The 20,200-nt window shown below is 42.2% G+C and overlaps 1 protein-coding gene across 2 annotated transcripts; it reads right to left on the bottom strand.

Annotated features, from left to right (window-relative positions):
* Window positions 1-15,596: 15,596 nt before the first annotated feature.
* Window positions 15,597-19,864, bottom strand: LOC133888230 (pentatricopeptide repeat-containing protein At1g09900-like). Of its 2 annotated transcripts, none has more exons than XM_062328392.1 (3): window positions 16,231-19,864; window positions 16,055-16,130; window positions 15,597-15,931 (listed from the first exon to the last, which is right to left on the bottom strand). In XM_062328392.1, exon 1 carries the CDS (start codon window positions 19,804-19,806, stop codon window positions 18,025-18,027), a length of 1,782 nt encoding a protein of 593 aa, XP_062184376.1. In that variant the 5' UTR covers window positions 19,807-19,864; the 3' UTR covers window positions 15,597-15,931; window positions 16,055-16,130; window positions 16,231-18,024. The 2 variants fall into 2 exon arrangements, with proteins under 2 accessions (XP_062184376.1, XP_062184375.1); XM_062328391.1 differs by having other exon boundaries at window positions 17,929-19,864.
* Window positions 19,865-20,200: the final 336 nt, after the last annotated feature.

Below are 20,200 nucleotides of genomic sequence, written 5' to 3'. Positions count from 1 at the left end.
ACTCTGTGGCTAACGGCTATGAATATCTACTGGGTGGTTAATGGCATGCCAGAAGGAATCCTTACTGTTTAGTAGGAAAATACGTTCACAGATGCCAATACACTCTTTGTAGAATGTATTCTTAGCGTCTTGGTAACCGTCTTTGTGATGTGTACATGCACATACAAAGTGCGAAGGAGCTATGAGATATACTAAATGCTAAATTCGGAGCATCAGATGCAGGAAGTGAACTATATATCATGGAGGAGTATCATGACTACAAGATGGTTGAAAATCATTCTGTAGTCGAGTAGGCCCATAAGGTTCAGTGCATCATGAAAGAACTCTAACTCCTCAAGATCAATGTACCTGACAAGTTTATGGTTAGAGGCATCATTGTCAAGTTACCTCCTTCGTGGAGAAACTTTGCCACTGCTCTAAAGCACAAGAGACAAGGGATTACTGTTGAGAGTTTGATCGCGTCTCTTGATATTGAGGAGAAAGTTCGGGCTAAGGATGTGAGTCTAAAAGGAGGCGATGGACAAACTAACGCCAATATGGTGCAAAAGCTCTTCCACAGCAAGAACAAAGGGAAAGATAATAAGACAAACAAAACTACCACCTTAAAGAAGAAGAAGATAAACACAACAAAACTACCTTGCTTTGTGTGCGGTGAGATTGGACACTTCGTTAAGAATTATCCAGACCATAAGGGAAGAAAGACTCTACAAAAGTAGAACTCAAAGACTGCTAATGTGGTGACCATTAGTGAAGCTGAAAACGAAGCTATAAGGTACGGAAATTTACCTTCAATGTTTTGAGTATTTCAGTTTACTAATCGGTGAATTGATATAGGGGTTAATGTTTATGCGTGTACTGATATCTTAATGTTCTCTCCTTATCAGGTCGCCCATGATCCTTCCATCCTAATAGTGAATAGCTCACATGCTTTAGTCTACTACTTGCTTTGGAAAGATCGTGCAACTTAGAAACGTGCAACATGTCTCTATAATGAATAAGAATCTAGTTAGCGATTTCCTTCTCTGTAGAGATGGGTTTAAGGTGGTGTTAGAGTACAATAAAATAGTAGTGTCAAAGTATGGATAATTTATTGATAAAGGCTATGAGTGTGGAGGCTTTTTCCGTTTTTCCCTTTCCAATTTCAACAGTAAGTCTGTGAATCATTTTTCCCTATAATGAAATATTAATGATGATGCTAGTGTTTGGCATTCACGGCTATATCATTTAAATTTTGGTTCGATGTCACAAATTTCCAGTATGAGTTTAATTCTGAATTTTTCATACTTAAAGGTTCTAAGTGTCATAGTTTTGTGCAATCAAAACAACCCAGTAAGCCTCACAAGACAGTTGAGGAAAGAAATTTGGCACCACTAGAACTCATACATTCAGACCTATGTGAAATGAATGATATGTTGACGAATGGTGGAGAAAGATATTTCATGGTTTTGATTGATGATGCGACTAGATATTGCTATGTTTATTTGTTAAAAACGAAATATGAGGCTCTATATCACTTTAAAATCTATAAGGCAAAAGTTGAGAATCAACTATAGAAAGATCAAAAGAATTAGATCAGATCATGGTGGAGAATATTTATCGAGTGATTTTGACTTATTCTGTGAGGACGTCTCCCTATTCACCCCAATCAAATAGAGTTGCTGAAAGGAAGAACCACATACTGACTGACTTGGTTAATGCCATATTCGATATTGCGGGATTATCTAAGGCATAGTGGATGAGGCCCTGTTGACTTCGTATCATGTTTTGAATAGAGTTTCTATCAAGGATAAGGAGAAAACCATATATGAAGAATGGGAAAGGAGAAGACCACCACTTTCTTATTTGCACATTTGAGGATGCTTGGTAAAAGTCAATGTACTAATATCTAAAAAGAAAAAGCTCTGACCTAAAATAGTGGATTGTATCTTTCTGGGATATACTCATTGGAGCATTGCTTATAGGTTTTTAGTGGTTAAATCTGAGGTGCCTGACGTGCATATCGATACAATGATGGAGTCTCGTGATACAACATTTCTTAAGCTCATATTTCTTATGAAAGATTTACATAGCATGTCTAAGACTATTTTCTAAAATAATTCCTGAACCCACTCCACCTCTTGAGATTATTGAACAAATACATGAGCAACATCTCAAGTAGGATGACAGTGATGCTCCTAGGAGAAGTAAGCAACAAATGACTACAAAGTCTTTTGGTGATGATTTTACTGTGTACTTTGTGAATGATACTCCCAAGTCTATTTTAGAAGTGTTTGCATCTCCGGATGCAGACTACTAAAAGGAGGCTGTTCAGAGTGAAATTGATTCCATCCTCGCAAACAGGACTTGAGAGGTCACAGAACGACCATATGGTTGCAAACCTGTGGGTTACAAGTGGGTATTTAAGAAGAAGCTTAGGCCCGATGGTACTATTGAAAAGTATAAGGCTCGACTTGTGGCTAAGGGTTATACCCAAAATAAAGGCGAAGACTTTTTTTACACTTATTCACCTGTTGCAAGATTGACTACTATTCGAGTGCTACTTTTCTCGGTTGCCTCACATGTCTTATCGTTCATCAGATGGACATTAAGACAGCTTACCTTATTAGAGAGTTGGACGAGAAAATTTATATGGAACAATCTGATAGATTTGCAGTAAAAGGTCAAGAAGGCATAGTGTGTAAGTTGTTGAAGTCTGTATATGGTCTTAAATACGCTACTAAGCAATGACATGAGAAATTTCATAGAACTTTAACATCTGCAGGCTTTTCGGTCAATGAGTCAGATAAATATGTGTACTATCACCATGGTGGGGGTGAGAGAATTATATTGTGCTTGTATGTTGACGACATAATGATATTTAGGACAAACATTGATGTGGTTAATGAGGTCAAGTCTTTCTTATCTCAAAGCTTTGATATGAAAGATCTAGGTGTGACTGATGTAATCTTAAACATCAAGTTAATCAAAAGAGAGAATGAGATTACTCTTACACAATCTCATTATGTTAAGAAGGTCTTGAGCCGCTTTGGCTACTCGGATAGTAAGCCTTCTCTAACACCTTATGATCTCAGTGTGATACTTTAAAAGAATAAGAAAAGTGGCAAGGACCAACTGAGATACTCTCCGATTATTGGATCACTCATGTACTTAGCTGGTGCTACGAGGCCTGACATCTCATTTTTGTGAGCAAATTGAGCCGGTTTACTTCTTGCCCGGGCGATAAACATTGGCGTACGCTTGAGCAAGTCATGCGCTATTTGCTTGGTACTATGAGTTATGATCTTCATTATTCTAGGTACCCATCAGTACTGGAAGGTTATAGTGATTCAAACTGGATATCTGATGTTGATGAGATTTACACCACAAGTGGATATGTATTCACTCTAGGTGGTGCTGCTGTCTCATGAAGGTCTTGTAAACAGACCATCTTGATGAGGTCAACTATGGAAGAAGAATTTACTATATTAGACACAACCATTATTGAGCCAAAATGACTGTGTGAGTTGTTGATGGGTTTACATGTGGTTAAAACACATGTACCGACTATCCTTATGAACTATAATAATCATATAGTTATTATCATAGTAAACATTGTTAAGAATAATGAAGAGTCTACAAGGCACGTAAAGAGACGATTGAAGTCTGTTAGGAAATTAAGAAACTCCAGAGTAATAACCTTAGATTATATCCAAACAACTAAGAACCTAGTAGATCCCTTTACAAAGGGACTATCATGAAATATGATAGATAATGCATCGAAGGAGTTGGGTATAAGATCCATATAAGTTATACCATATTGGTAACCTAACCTATGTGATCGTAGATCCCGTGAATTAGGATCTAGGAAGAACATGCTATTGATCTAACAAGCTAAGAGAGTACCTTTGTTTTGACCCACTCAAGTAAAGATGTAGTACTCTCAGAGATCTGTAGGGTAGGTTGGCTGTTGTATTAATATGTTCTGTTAGCTTTAAGTAGCAAAGATACTAACCTACAAGTCATTCTTGAAAGAACACACACACACACATATATGAGCCTGACTGTTGATCATAGTCTATGAGACTTGAGTGATCTCTAATAAACTAATAAAGAGACCAAGAAGTACAACTTATATACTCCACCTGTTGGATAGCCTACAAACATCAAGTATCAGTTATGACTTTAAATGAAATTTATTCACACAAAACTTGTAATTCAAGGCATAGTTCATTGTCTAAGTTGTGAATGAGTGTAACTTGATGCTCTAGATGGATGTTCAATTTAACAGTCTGCACTGAAACGCTAGTATATAAAATAACCAAGGGGATCAGACAAATCACTATGGGACTTTAAGGTCTAGTTGAAGATTGTTAGAATTACAGGGGCCCATATATTTTTAATAATTCTCAATAAATCTCAAAAACCTATATTGCAGAGAGGCAGTCCATAATGAGATTCACCCTCTATTAGTACCATATTGCTAATAGAGGATATGGAAGGGTTTTCTCCCTATATATATATATATATGTATATATGTATATATGTATATATATGTATGTATATATGTATATATATGTATGTATATATATATATATGTATGTATGTATGTATGTATGTATGTATATATGTATATATATGTATATATGTATGTATGTATATATGTATATATATATATCAAAGAACCCTAACTTATTTTGTGAATTATATAGACTACTAATTGAGAGTAGCCCTTAAACTAAGAACACTCTCATTACGTGAGTCTATATAAGAGTTAGGGTTTTTTTTCTTCCTCTCTCTCTGTTACACTGTTGTTGTAATCTACTCCATCCTGCCGTTGGCGTGCATTGGCAAATGAGAGAGCAGGTCTCCGAAACCCTCACTCTTGAGATTCTTGCACTGAGAGAGGACGAATAAGATTTTTAGGAAGCGCTCTGCGTGACTGCTCAAATTCTTTACAATGGCTCGTCTTTCTGGTTGCTTGAGCGCCGCCAGATATCATCGTCAATAAATGCGGCGCGTTGTCAGCAGGATCGATAGTGCCGTCAACACGATACGACCTGCATCATTAGCAGTCTTCACAACGTAGGATCAGTACGTAAATCATGTTACTCGTACTTTATTTCATATAATTTTTCTAATTTCAAGTATAATAGATCTAATCATTTATAGTATTATCTTACACATACCTAAATTATGCTTTGATGATATAAACATATCGATTTATCAATTTTTCTCATAAATTATTTATAGATTAAATTAAATCTAAAAGTACCTTATTTTCTAACAGGTACACAGCACTACCCAGCTGTTGCACGGAATGAATGGATACGCGAAACGGCACATGATTAATTGGGTAGCTAGATTAGTAGATCAGATGCAGCGAATGGCTGCGCGGGAGGGCATAAGCAGGTGACGTGGGTCTCCCACTCCAAACTGCATGGTCATTGGGAAGGGCCCAGGAGCCTTCTACCACAGCTGATTAGTAAGAGCGTAAGGACCAGCCACCCCCCGCCCGCCGGTGGGGCTCGGCTGTCCATCACGGGTCGCGCACGCGCGCCATGTTGCGAGCTCGCCGCGCGCTGCGGCACGCGTGCTGTTCCTCTCTCTCTCTCCTCCGTTGGTTACAAGTGGTCGGAATGGATGCTTGATGCCCTAGCGTCACGATCTTGACTTGGCCCAAACACTCTCGATTTTCTTTGATTTTTCTCCATGATGAAATGAAATAGAGAGAAGACTCGAGTGGTCAGCGTGCTCTTAGATCGGATAAAAAGGCGACACGTCTGATCACCATTGGAATGCAAGATTATCAAAACGCTGATTCGGTAGCGAATTCAGAATCAAGAGGTAGAAGACTCTTTTTCCTCTTCTTACTCCTTCCCTTCCTTTTTTATAAAACTCATTGTTTAAGTTGATAATATGTTTAATGAAGAACCTGACGATCTGTTTTTGAATGATATGTATTTGGAGTATCACACTTGTGCATTGTTTGAAGCACTGCGTTTGAAGAATCAAAAAAATTAGTCCTTAACATATATAGAAATTGAAAAGAAGGCATCAATATGTAATTTCATACCTCAATATCATTAAACATGAATACGTGCATGAAAGTAAGAACATACAATCCGTAGAGATTGTTGATACGTGGATACCTCATACACTTCAAGAGGAAAGGATTCGTTAGTGGAATAAATTGAACCTTTTTAATTAGTAGGAAATGCAAGATATGAATATTCTCTGCGTATCGAAAAGTCAGTTTTTACATCATACTGCTTCATGTATGGACAATAGACAACACTCTTTTTGTAGTATCTTATGCACGCCTTGTACGTGAATATGAATACCAATTAAACTTAGATGCAATTGACGAGAAGATTAAATGATCGAGATTACCTGTTTAGCATGTTGATGAGGTCTTGGTAAGTCTTCTTATCTCTCTTTTGTAAGTCTAAGACAATTATCTTGCTCAAGTCTGGGTGGATAACAAGGATGGTCTAATGAAAACTGCAGGAATATGTCACCATAGCAAATTGGCAATAGAATCGAGTTGCCTATAAAAGGAACATCTTAGAACACAAACACGTACTCAAAGTTGTAGGGTAAGAGTACAAATATCTTATGTTGGTGGTGAAGCGGATATTTCAATAAGTAGTTCTCAGTGAAGTCTGTACTCTCTCTTATAAGTTCCTCATTGATAAGACTAGGATTGATAAATTATACTTTATTATCCAATTCTTGTCTGTGTACACGGATATCCATTCTACGAAAGAGAGAAGTTTGTCAATCGATTTGAAGGTACAAGATCATATAATATGCATTATATACATAAGTCACTTACAGAGTCCATGCTTTAATTATGGCCACATCAAAGGCATCTTCCTTTTACATTTCATTAAAGCACTCGAATTTCACCCAGAAATAGTTATCTCCGTTGAGAAAATATTCATCTCTGTATCTTACGGGGAACACCTCAAAACCCTGTCTGGACTGCTCCAAGTACTAAAGATGTAATATGTACATCTGAGTTATAAGATTTCTTTCTATATCTGGTTTGACTAAATGTTTGCCCAACTCAAAAAGCCATGTAACATCTAACTTTGGGATTTTCATTCCCGCAACAAGCCGTGCTAGTTACTCTGCTGTTAATCTAGAAGTAGCCAGAAAGTTTCCAATGCTTGGAGCATCCTCAATAATTGGACCTAGTTTGCTCTTGGCCTACTTCTTACTGATGTGTTCGCAATCAGTTTGTGGCTTTCTTAAAGCCGCCCTCGTCTATTTAACTTTGGTTATATTCATGAAAAATTGTATGCTATCTTCAGGCACAATAGGCTTCGGATGGAGGTGTTGGAGGATACAAATGAGCCGTTACACTAACTTCCATAATCTTTTTGGTTTCCTCAGGATTAAGTGAATAGATATCTTTGTGTTTCTCCAACTTCTTAGATGGCGTCGTATTCTTGGATGCTGCGAAACTTGATCGTGTTTTTGGAGATTATGGCTGGCTTCTTGATGGTGCTGGTTTCTTAAGCGGTGGACTTCTTTGAGGCAATGGCTGAGGAGGTGAACTTCTTCTAGAAGATGGCTGAGGAGAGGGAGATCTACGAGGTGATGATGGCCTGGGGTGTAGTGAAGAGTAGAGCTTCTTGGGAGCTATCCCTGGTGTAAATACTATGTAGGTCTTCTCCCACACGATGAATGTGCGCTCGTTCTTTTCTTAGTGTTTGGCCCCTCCTCTGTGGAGTAGTCCACCTGAATATGACAGTAATGGTCAATTGCCTCGTCTACTTCAACCACGGTATAGCCCTCTTGTATCGAGCGCCCGTGCAAAAGGTCATGGGTGTCATGGGGATAAGTCACGCTAGAAGCTACCTCGATTGTAATGTTTTTAGCACCAATGTGTAGTTCGCACAGTGTCCGTGCTATGATGTGGTCCACGGGATAAGTGATGGAGTTAGCTCCCGGGTGTATAAACAGTTCGAACTACCGCGCTCTTGGTCATGAGCATGCTATTGTTTCATTTGCACCCGGTCGTAGAGTTTCGAGTATGGTTTGTGGTTCAGTATGTGGGAGATGGTGATGTGGGCACTTGTTACTTATTGATATACATGTTGTTACAGTTACACTTGTTCAGTTGTTAGATGAGGGTAGTTTTCATATATTTTGGTAAAGTTTGAGTCGCTCACATATATGTCTAGGATGCTTAGTGCATATATTTTACTTAACCTGTGGTTCATCCTTGCTAATGATCAATGCATAATCCTTGGAGTCGAGCTATGTATACGCGCTCTATATGGTTTAAGTCTTGCGAGTACCTTCATACTCATGCATGCGCTTTTAGGTACTCCTGTTGCTGAGAGAGAGGCGGTGTTTGGCTACTTCGTGCCCGCCGATGCAGGTGATGGGTAAGAGTAGTGCATCCTACTCTGAGTAGTCGTGCTTTTGTGATAAAGCCTAAGGGCATATGGCTCCATCCCTCTTTTGTTGTATAGCTTTTAGTCTTCCGCTGCTTAGTTCTTTTGCTGATTAAGAGTTGAGCAGGTTTTAGTCTCCTCCTAGCTCTCATTTGTTATAAATTATGATAACTTGTTGCATACTTAATAACTTGTAATATAATGTTAATTACTCGCTCTTTCTTAAGCTTTGTTGTGATGTATATGTTGGAAAGACATGTGTTCCGATCTTGGGCACAAAACACGTGCCGGGACTACCGGGATGATATTCTGTTTAATCATCGAGGTTGTGATTATAAATAATGATCCTCCTGATGATTAATTAGAATATTATTTAGACGGTTCCTCACAATGCATCGACACTTCGATTATATAGGGGGAGCTTCACTGCCGGTACAAAAAGTGTGCCAACAGTGAAGGATGGGCTTCACTGTTGGCTCCAATGTGTGCCGACGATGAATGTGGAGCTTCACTACCTGCCTATCAAGTAAATCAACAGTGAAGGTGGAGCTTCACTGCTGGCCCATGACGTTAGCCGGCAGTGAACCCCCTAACCCCAATGCATCGAAGGAAAAATCTTTTTGTGCTAAGCACAAGTGTCTAACCTATGACCTATGGCCAAGTCCGAACAAACTAACCGCTGTGATACTCAAATATCTTTGGTTGAATTCGCACTATATACCTTTATTAATATTCTATTGACCTCTAATCCCAATACATATTTATTTTATTTTGAACTTGTTATATACCAAAATTTCATACATAAAGTTTTCCATATATCTAAATTTCATGGTTAAATTTTCTAATTCAATAATGATAGAAAATAAATATCTTCATACCTAAATTTCTATATTGGAGCTTGCTAATTAATTAAACATATAATTGGAGCTTCCTATATATCTTAATTTAAATTATTAAAAATTAAAAATAAATATGCTCATACCTATAGCTAATGTAAATCAATAATAAAAACACATTCATTAATAAACAGTAACCCATGTACTTTATTAATACATAGTAATCCGTATCATTTATTAATACATAGTAACGTATGTCCTTCGTTAATTTACAAATAAAACTACTGAATTAGGTTTAACGATTCGCCCTTCATTATGATTACGGCGTACGTCCTTCATTAGTGAATCAAGGGCTCGTGTGGGATTCGACGGAGGGGTGGTGGGCGACCTCCTTGCTCACTTCTTCGGGCTCAAGCTCGAGGGACCTCGTCGGGGTACGGTGGATTTTGCTTGGCAGCGCCATGCTGTGCTCTGCTCTTTCTGTGCTTGCGTTCAGCTGAGAAGGTCCACTGTTTTGTACTATAATCATCGTTGTTGGCTCATATCATCAGTGGACGGTGATGCCCATCATCACTGTTGGTCGATGGCTTCAGCTGACAATGATAATAGAGATGGGCATCCCTGCCAGTTCAAGCTATCGACCGGCAGTGATAACTCTTATCACTGTCAGTTCATAAGTCACGATGGTTGATTCTTCCCGCGCGGCTTATAAACTGACGATGATGCTCCACCGCTGCTGGCTTATTAGGAACCGATAGTGATTATCTGGTATATAATACCAATTCTGCAGTAGTGAATTCCCTACTTTAGGTTTGGCCACCACTTGTTTAGTTTAAACTTCTCTCTAGACTTCATGCATTTAGATTTCAACTACCCGACTTCGGCTTAATTACCATGACGGTAAATAGGGGAGCTTTGATTTGCTCTGCAGTGCTCGTGACGTTGGGTTTTGTCTATGAGCAACTATACGTAGTCATGAACATATATATACATTCATGTGGCTTGGACATATAACTTTTTGTAGGTTACATTACTTATAATTAAATTATAAATTTCTCAGAAACCTTTTCCACTGTTTTTATTTAGTGATCGATTATTGATTCGTACTAACTCTAATTATGATTTTTATTTGTAAAATAGTTTCCTCTGATTAATGCATATGTAGACTTTGAAATTGTTGCATTGCGCAGCCATGGATGTGGCACACCAACACGAAACTGAAGTTGCTCGTTAGAGTCCCAAATTATTTATTACACTTTTGGAGAAGTATAGTTGTGCTTGTGCTATGTGTCACTTTGGACTAATAAGGTGTTAATTCTTCATCACTCAATACTGAGAGTACTTCTAGTGTTCCACGTCCTTTTAACTTTTGTTTATCGCCTGTCTATATTTGATTGTTTGGCGATTGTTCTTGCCACTTGTGTCGATGGAAGTACTCTTGTGATACGTATGGAATAGGAAACGAGGCATGACACCAGATTTGTTAACGTCAAAATATCACAACCTGGAGTCCGGATTCTTGTATGCACGTTTGCCTGTTTTGGAGTCCGAGTTTTCTTTCGTATGTGGAGACACAACACGTAGAGTCCGGATGCCTTCCGGAGTCTTTTCGTTATTAGGAAGGAAGAAGGATGCAAGTTTGGCTAGTTAGACCGTGAGAAAGTTGGAAGAGTAGCACATGCATGTAGGACTCTTTGATTCGGAGTCCATGCAAATTGTAGCCACTAAGGTTACTTAAAGATAGAAAGTACGTGAATTTTGTTTTGAATGTGTTTCATGCACGACTGTCATACGAGCCGGCGGTATATTTTGGATCAAGAATATCAACCGTAGATCTTAAAATTAAAGGTATATTTTTTTATAATAGCAGAGGTAAGTAATTTAGAAGAAAGTATTGGTTACTTTAGGTTAACTTTTTATAATAACAGATGTGTGTAATGTAGAAGTATTGTTGACGGAAAAAAAATCTTCCACGAACAAGGTGCGACGAGAGCCAATCTATTGGAGTAGATCAAACTTGTAGAAGAAGTGAAAAGGAAGAGAATGTCTTAATGATGAAAAATTATATCCCTTGACGTGATGGCAATGGGTCAGTATTTATATTAACATCCAGAATGTAAGTGTATAAACATACCCCTATGAACTTAGTAGAGATATAGGTCGTCATTGTACAATCGGGACCTAGGGTTAGCCTCGTAAAATATTGTTACGGTAAGTGGCAATGATTGTTACAACAAGCGACCACAGTACTTGGCCGGTCATCTATTGTGATGTCGGTCTTGTCCATTGTGTCATTAGGTCGACCTCAAATCACATTGGCATTAAATGCCAGTTACTTCGTGACAGATACAACGTGGCTGGTGGATCCCTTTCCTGCTGGTACTACTGGGGGTCAATCGCTCCCCTAAGCCTCTAGGGGTTAGCGGCCTTCAGAGGTCCGCAGGTTTCGGAGGCTTGGGTCCCTATGATGACTCGATGCCTGGGGTCTCGTAAAGTGTTTTGATCCTGGTGGCCTCCGGATTTAGTCTGGCGGAGCCTAAGGGCATTGGGGGTTCTTGATGTTGACCCTCAACAAGCATGTATTGGGGGTACTTGGTTATTTTTTATAATGGTAAACGTAGGGTAATTTAAAAACATGTTAGATCATATGACTATTGTTATCAATAATGATTAGAGTCCATTAAATCGATGCTCGGATGTTTACTTTTTTTAGAAATTTTCTCTTTATCTAGCATGTCTCGTCTTAAAACTAACGTGAAGGCTCTAAAAGAGCCACTGATTAGTAATAGTAAGATTTATGTGGCAAATATTTGTTCCAACAAGCCTCATAGGGAAATTTCCTATAGAAATTAAATCATCCAGATTTCCTTCCCTTTTGCTCCATTTCAAAGGAGGCCTTATCCAAGGGAGAAGAAGACGGGCATCCACGAGCAACGTCACGTTATGGGAGGGATACACAGGCAGTCTCTTCCTGTCAAAGATTACTACTAAACATAGCCACCATGAATAATGTTCCTTTAAATTTTGTGTTTTCAATAGTAGTGCACCCTTCATTTAGATGCTAGTTTTGCCCTGCGGGCATCCATGGAGTTTCCTCAAATGCCTGGTTTAGAAATGAACTCGTGTGCAGTTTCATTACCTGCCAATTACTAATCAGTTTCCAAATCTAGCCAGCTAGAGTCGGCACGAGGATGTGACCGTGGAGCACAGGTGTGCGCCTCTCGGTGGGTTCTGAACGCTGCTCATGCAGATCCGTTCCTGCTTCCTATGCCTTTCCATTACAGGGCTGAGGCTGCCTTCTACACCCTGTTTCGAGTACTTCGTCACTGTTGGGTGGGCGTACAGAGCTCCAGATTTGGAGGGCATATTTGGCTTTTCGGCGGTACGCTTTTCATATTGGGATGCATGTCCCGCTTGGCTTCTTTCCAAAGCGTGCACCATCCTGCATCACTATCGTTCATCGTGTAGAATTTGGATCTCCCTCGCTTCGCGTCATTTTGTTCCTTGAACTCGTTGTTTTTTTTCATGGGATTCCTGTTCCTTAAACCGTGATATATATCTCTATCTAGAACTCTTTGTTTTAACATTCTTCTTCTTTTGATTTTTTTTTTTCATTCCCGAGTCATTTTAACTTCTTTCAAAAGAAAAAAAGACGTGACAATATAATCAGTAGCCACAGTACTTAAACAATTACCCTTAACAGAATGCTAATTCACCAACAGCATTTACATAGAAAAGAATATCCCTTGATAGATAGCATCTTGAAACAGTGAAGTAAACTAATAGATGTACATACAGTGACGGATCCCATGGGGACAGGAGGGGCTCAAGTGTCCCTATCGTTGTCAGTTCCCTATAGCCTCTTAAGTCCCTTTCATTTTTTATGAGAGAAGGAGAAGAGAGATATGAGAAGGTGAAGGAAGAAAATTCTCTCCATGACTTTATAGCGTCCGTCACTAGTAGCGTGATCTCTACTAGACTCTGATCTTTTAGTATACTTGCACTGTGCTACGAGTCCCAGCCTCCCAGGCTGCACATCTTAGCTGTACATCCTCGCTTGCTCAGTCAGCTATTGCTGTCTCCCAGTCTTGACGCCATATAGGCCGTAGTTTAGTCTCATGACCTGGCGTTATCTAGTCTAGCTGTCCTCAAGGACTGCCTAGCTACAAATAGTCAATCGAGTGACAGTCATGGGATCGCCGGGAGGTTTGGTGGTGGTTGAGGCCAGGCTCGATTGGTTGGGCATGTAAAGTCAGTCAGCCGTTTCGCCGTACGTGCCTGCGCTGGGGCTCTGATGGCCGTGAATTACAGCCAACAGCGAAAATTAGATTCTTTCCGCACAAAATTATTCGAGCAGAGCGAGCAGCATACGAGGAAAAACAAATACAACCTGGACCGCAACTTTAAGAGAAAATGATTTGTCGTGGCACCTAACACTTGCAGATAGATTGCGCGCAGTGCAAAATGCAGAGGATGCAATATGCTTTCGATTATCACTTGGTGATTGGCATTCAGTGTAGGCTGCCTGGCCAGAATGCAGATGGCCACGCCGGCCCGGTGATGGGCGCGGACGCTTTGGGTCACGTCGCGCCCGTGCGGCCTGGGCGGGCGGTTGCGCGCGTTGAAGCGCGGACGAGCCCACATGAGGGCGCGAGGTGCGTGGAACGCAAGTGTGATGGGGGACCAAGGGAAGGCTCGCTTGGCTTCGACGTGGCCAGGCAGGTATCGAGACTCGAGAGACGGATCGGAGCCCGCTCGGCTTTCGGTTCAGATGGTGCGCGCAGGGAGATGCAATCTTGCCTTGAATATATGGGAAGGTTGACGAACCGTTGACGGAATGGTAGCGGTACCGGTAGGCAGTAGTAGTGTTTCGATTGCGGAGGGCATTGACCTAGTCACGTAGAATGCGTCGCTGATAAGTCACGCATGATGGACACGGCTATCAGAACAGAACAGGTTGACGCCACAAGGAGAGGGCCAAACCGTCCAGCAAGAAAGTTCACTTGGACCAAAAGTGAACCATAAATTAACTTGGACCCTGAAGCGGTATCCAGTCAAAGTACGGACCCAACAACCATACAGTACCAGCCAAGGTGCCGCGTTTTCAGAGACCACGAACTGCGAAGCGCAAGTGCGCAACCCGAGTCTGAAGAGAAGAAACGCGCGCGCGCGCAGAACGTGCATCCCCATGTACTGAACGCGCCACGAGCAACGAGCTAACCACCGCCGGTCCACCGAAAGGACGTTACGGCTGGCCGCATGCGGCTCGAGGAGCACCGTCCACCGTCCATGCGTGTGCTTCACGGCTTGCGAACGAGGGGTGGTCGGAGCTTGACCGCCACCGACGTGTCGGAGAGGCCTCGTGCGGCACACATGGCGGACGTGCGGCGCCGGCGGCCTGTTGGGTTCAAACGTTCCCATTCGGGCCTTCCTAGATCCGGTCAGTGGGGAAAATCCCGCTTTGATGTGCACATGGGGACCATTTTGATTTGATCGGGGCAGCCGGGTGCTTTTGCCAGGTCGGGACACGGGACCCGGGACAGTCTACCGGAACATTAGACCGATGCTAGAGAGACGAAACCAGGTACTCTCTGGTCACCGGTGAAGCCTTTGAATCATATGCCTTTCTTTTGAATAGAAGTTGAACAGCAGTTGATCGAAGACGTGCATGACATACCTGAAAGACGTAAACCCATAAGATGCCTTTCTTTATGAAGATGCAAGATCAAGTCCCGAAAACCCGCTGCGACACCCACGGTAACTCGCATAATACAGCAAGCAATATGGGAATCAAAAGATTGGTGTTCGCTGGGGTGGACGATGGCCGGCCTACTAATTCTGTCAGAGGTCAAGTCCACGCTGACAGTGACACACGCTGTAACAACAAATTTGTCAACCTTGCAGAGAAGTCCTTGCTCGTAGCTGCTGCCACATGCCGGTGAACAGCTTAGCGTCGCACGCGACGCCGACAGGCTTAAAAGACTTGGGTGTAGTGTGTACTTGACAGGTCTTCTTACTGCAGTGCACCATGCGTGCAGTCAAACAGAACACGTCATGACCAACGGACTGGACAAGGAACGGAGAGGCGAGTACAGGGTCTGAAAACCGCGACAGTAACATCCGTAGGTCAGCTCGAGAACTGAACAACAGCCCAGTTTCCGGAGTCCACACACATAGTTGCGGTCGTCAAATGTGAAAGGGCGGCAGGTCCATGTTGACGCGGAGAATGTCAACACCAAATTGAGGCGGTAGTAGGCTTGACCAAACAGTGGTTGTCAACGTGACCTGGGAGCTCCGGCCACGGTGCAAACAAACGCAGTGAAAGGCAATGCGACACGCAAGATGTGGTGACTTCCCAAAGCCTTTTTTTTAGAACGCATTATTTCATTAAGAGGGTGGAAAGAAAACTTTGTAACGTACACAGCAGACGCTAAGAAGAACCGTGACTTTCCAAAGCCTCAGTTAGCACATCGTGGTCCATGGTTAGCAGGTGGCGAGCAGATAAGAAGAAGAGAAGATAGCCAGCGAAAGTGCCTTTAGAGTTTGGACACCGGTTTAAAAATGAAAAGCACGCAGAACATGCAACGATTTGCTCATCCAGTCAAACATCTCGACTGCTTTGCTAGAAGAAGGTAGAGAGACGTCGATCGGCAGACTAGTAAAGCCAACCTGATTGGAGAGTGAGGCCAAGATGGTCAAGCAGCTTTCCTAACAAGCAGAAACACAGACAGAAAGGAAAATTAGATGCTGCGCTTACATGGGATGATCTGCGTGGACTGTTTGAATGGAATCAGCCTAACATGATGGTGCTCAATTCAAATACGGCTGTACCTTTCAAATAGAAGCCCAGCGATGAATTCTTCAGGCCCAGAAAGTTGGTACGAGCTGGCAGTGATACAAGAACTGCCTGCAAAAACAACACAGATTTAGAAAATTTTAGCGACGTTTAAATGCATCATATCTTAGGTTTTGAACTTAGGACAGCTGTTACACAAAGAAGCACCTACATCAGTTCATAAGGCTTTAAGCATGATGCAAGATTCAAGGTCTATGACTTGGATACTGTCATAGCATGTTGCTACCTGGGCCTATATAGGTGCAAGACAAAATAAGAATACTGAATCAACAGGAAGGGCCACGATTTTGCATGTTGCAGATATTATTGAAGATTCCTCTTAAGAAAAACAAAAAGCTTGAGCACTTAGAGATGGCAATCCGAGTAGGCAAGTACAGTGCAATCTCTTTTTTACCATTTTAGCATTGTTCAAATACCCAAAGTTACTTCAGTGCACTATATTAGAACGACTATCCCATGTCAATCTACCATCAACCATCCATATGAGAATTCTGAAACAACAGTGATTACTGGTTACTCCTATCTTGTTTTAGCAAAACAAGAGTTTTGAAACAATACTAGGCACTATAACCTAGCCTAACAAAGTTACACTACAACTCTTAAGTGAGCAAATCAAACAACTGTAGGCTGTAAGATATAAACATAGTTAAGTGACAATCACCCATTAAAGGTTGGACCAATTTGAAACTATGGATGTAAGTAGAAGTGAATATATGAGCACACGCAATGGTCACAATAATAAAAGGCAAAATTAGGTGGATACCATCGCAAAAGTGCCTATATGAAAAAATATCATCGGTGTGAGGATGACATGTGAGTCCACATTTGCGATTTTTGCGATGGTACCCAGCAAATTGCCCCATAATAAAATGAGAAGACTATTAGCTCATGCAATATTGTTACTGCTTATATAACTTGATTCCAAACATATTAGCTTATGTCCTAAGTCCTAACTGAGGCAATGAAGAATGACCATTCACATGTAAATATGCAGCACTAGAAGTCTTCCACAGTTTCACTAAGGATAGTGCGAAGAGGTTAATATAACTGGTGTAACATGCAATTTACTCCAATTTAATTGTCGTAGCTAACTCTGCGAAATACAACATGAGATGACATTATAATTATCATAGACTGCAGTCGACATTACAGGGTGGATTATATTGAATTCCCACAAACAACGAGTCAAGGTTGTCTTACAAGATAAGTGGTGACATCTATTCAGAAGGAACTTGAGCTCATATTAGACAATGATTCTTCATATTTTACTTATACATTAAACTAAACAAATCATAAATTAACATTCGATTTCACGTTAAGGACTACATTTTTCAATGTGAAAAATCTGAGGAACAAATACTGTACTGTCTCAGAGGCTAATCTATATTTATACATACCAGGTCACTCAGAAAAAAGAAACAGACACACGTGTTTCTAAACAAAGTACTTTAACAAAACTCCTAAAATGATGTATTAGTATAGGTGCAGACCCATAACATTCCTGCTCCTTGATCTTGGTCGCACATTTCACCTATGCCTAAATTCTGTGACAATTATCGCCACCAGAAGGAAACAGAGAAAAATGATCCAAAACTAGCATCTAAAGTTTAAACACTAGGCTCAATGCATATGCTGCTTAAGTATGTCATTGAATAAATGTGCGTCCAGAAAGTAAACATCAAATCATGTTTACGTTCCAATGTGCTCATATTTCATAAGTATCCATAAAAAAATGCAACTACAATAAGCCAAACATGCACGATATTGAACTACATTGTTACACAAAGAACTAAAGAAGATGGAGAGCTAAGCTCTAAGCTACAACATATCTGAAGTAAAGAGAACTTACAAAAAAAATTGAAGCAATGTGGAAGTGTTAACCTACTCCACCACTATAATATAATGAAGTTAAAAAATGCACGCAAGCCCTTGACCTCATCATGACTCAAGAAGAGTGAATATTATTTTGATCTAAAAACAAAGCTTCATTCTTGATCAAGCTGTTACATAGGATATCTCTAGAGCACAAATTGCTTAGCAATTCTCTTGCCTCCTTCAAATAGCCCTCATATGCCAAACCTTCAATGAGTATAACGTAGGTCAATTCATCAGGCATGCAACCACGGGACACCATATGAGCAAACATATCAATAGCATAATCTGTTTTCCCGTTTCTGCAAAGCCCCAAGAGCACTGTATTGTAGAGCACGGTTTTGGGAGATATGCCTGCATCATGCAATTTGTGAACCATCTGAACTGCCTCTTCAATTTTATCCTCTTTACTCAGACACTCAGTAAGCAACTGGTAAAGTTTATCTGAGTTGAATCCTTTGCTGGCCATTTCATTCAACAGCTCAAGGGCTTGTCCCATCTTGCCAGCCTTGGCAAGCCCATTTATTAACGTGTTGTAAGTGATCGAATTAGGATTGCAGCTTTGCTCAGGCATTTGCTTAAAAACTTCAAAGGCCTGCACAGCCGATCCTTTTTGGCACAAGAAACTAATTATTGTATTGAATGCCACATTATCTGGGAGGCAGTCATTTTGTGTCATCTTAACCATTAGCTCCTCGGCATCCTCCCATCGCTTGGCACTACACAGACCCTTCAGCAGAGTGTTGTAGGTGACAATATCAGGTTTGCAACCATTAGATTGCATGTTGTTTAGCAACTCCAAGGCACTATCCACATTCCCTTGCTCACAGAGACCACTGATGACAGCATTGTAAGTAACAACATTTGCCGTGCATCCATGCTTTGACATTTTCTCTAGAAGCTGCATTGCCTTCTGGAGCAATCCTTTTCGGAACAAGGCATTGATGATCACATTGAGCGTTGCTTCACTCGGTGGGCAATTCTCTCGGACCATCTCTGCTATAAGTTCCTCGGCATCCTCCCACCGTTCAACGCTACAAAAACCCTTCAAGACAGTGTTGTAGTTGACCGTGTTCGGCTTGCACCCTTTAGAAGGCAAGCTGTTGAGGAACTCGCGTGCGTAGTCTACATCTCCTTCTCTACACATAGCGTTGATGATGACATTATACGTCACGTTGTTGGGCTCACATCCCTCGGAGCACATAAAGTCAATCAGCTCCATGGCCTGTCGGTAGCCTCTCCCCTTGCACGTCGCCTCAAGGAGGATGTTGTAGGTGACAACGTCGGGCGCGCACCCTCGGCAGAACATACTGTCGAGCATCTCGAGCGCGTCCCTGACCCGCCCTCGCTCGCAGAGCGCGTGGATGAGCGGGTTGTAGGCGTATGCGCTGGGCTGCACCCGCGCGGGGATGGCGTCCACGACGCGGCGCGCGTCCTCGAGCATCCCCGCGCGGCAGTACCCGTCGGCCAATGCGCCGTAGGTGGCGGCAGTGGCCGCGGTCCCGCACGCTTCGACGACGCGCGCGGCGTCGGCGGGGCGGCCTCGGCGGCAGAGGTCGCGGGCGAGCCTGTTGGCGAGGGGAACGTCAGGTGGGCGGGGCGAGGAGCCCACGAGGCGGAGCGCCGCGTCGAGGTCCCCACGGTGGACGAGGGCGCTGAGGCGGCGGTCCGCCCCATTCAGGCGGCGCGGCGGGGGCGGCGGGGCCTTGGTGGCGCTGGGCTTGAAGCTGCGGACGCGCAGGTGGCGGGGCGCGGGGTGGCGCAAGGGGTGGGGTTGGCCGGAGGTGGAGGAGGGGGAGAAGGGGAGGAGAGCGCACAGGCACAGGGCGCGAGGGGGCGGTGGCGAAGGCAGCATTGTGTTTGGATTTCGGCGCTCGGGAAGCGATGGGCGTGGCTGTGGTCGCGTGGGCGACGGGCGCGCTGCGTGGTGCCACTGATCCAACGGTCTAGTGAAGTCGTGTCGGACAGCCGCGCACAACGGCACAGGCGATGGCTTGAGCAACGGCGCAAGCCACGAGCTGATCCAACTGAGGCGTGGCTGTTTGGACTGATGAAGCAGAAATTTTGGCTCTCATTTTGTTTGAGGTTGAAATTGATCATACTCAAGAAATATTAGGCACTATATACACCAATCTAGGCCAAAGGAAAGGTAAATTTGGGGCGAGCAAAACAGCCGCCCCAATTTCGCCTGGCTTAATCACAAAATACACATCAAACTTTACCTAGAATTTAGCATTGCTCAGATTTTG

The sequence above is a fragment of the Phragmites australis genome, chromosome 13 (assembly GCF_958298935.1).
Source record: "Phragmites australis chromosome 13, lpPhrAust1.1, whole genome shotgun sequence".
NCBI classification, from domain to species: domain Eukaryota; kingdom Viridiplantae; phylum Streptophyta; class Magnoliopsida; order Poales; family Poaceae; genus Phragmites; species Phragmites australis.
This window is presented reverse-complemented; position numbering and strand designations above follow the sequence as displayed.

Bases quoted from the DNA above. Each gene is read 5' to 3' on its own strand.
- LOC133888230 (XM_062328392.1), bottom strand. From the start codon at position 19,806: ATGCTGCCTTCGCCACCGCCCCCTCGCGCCCTGTGCCTGTGCGCTCTC.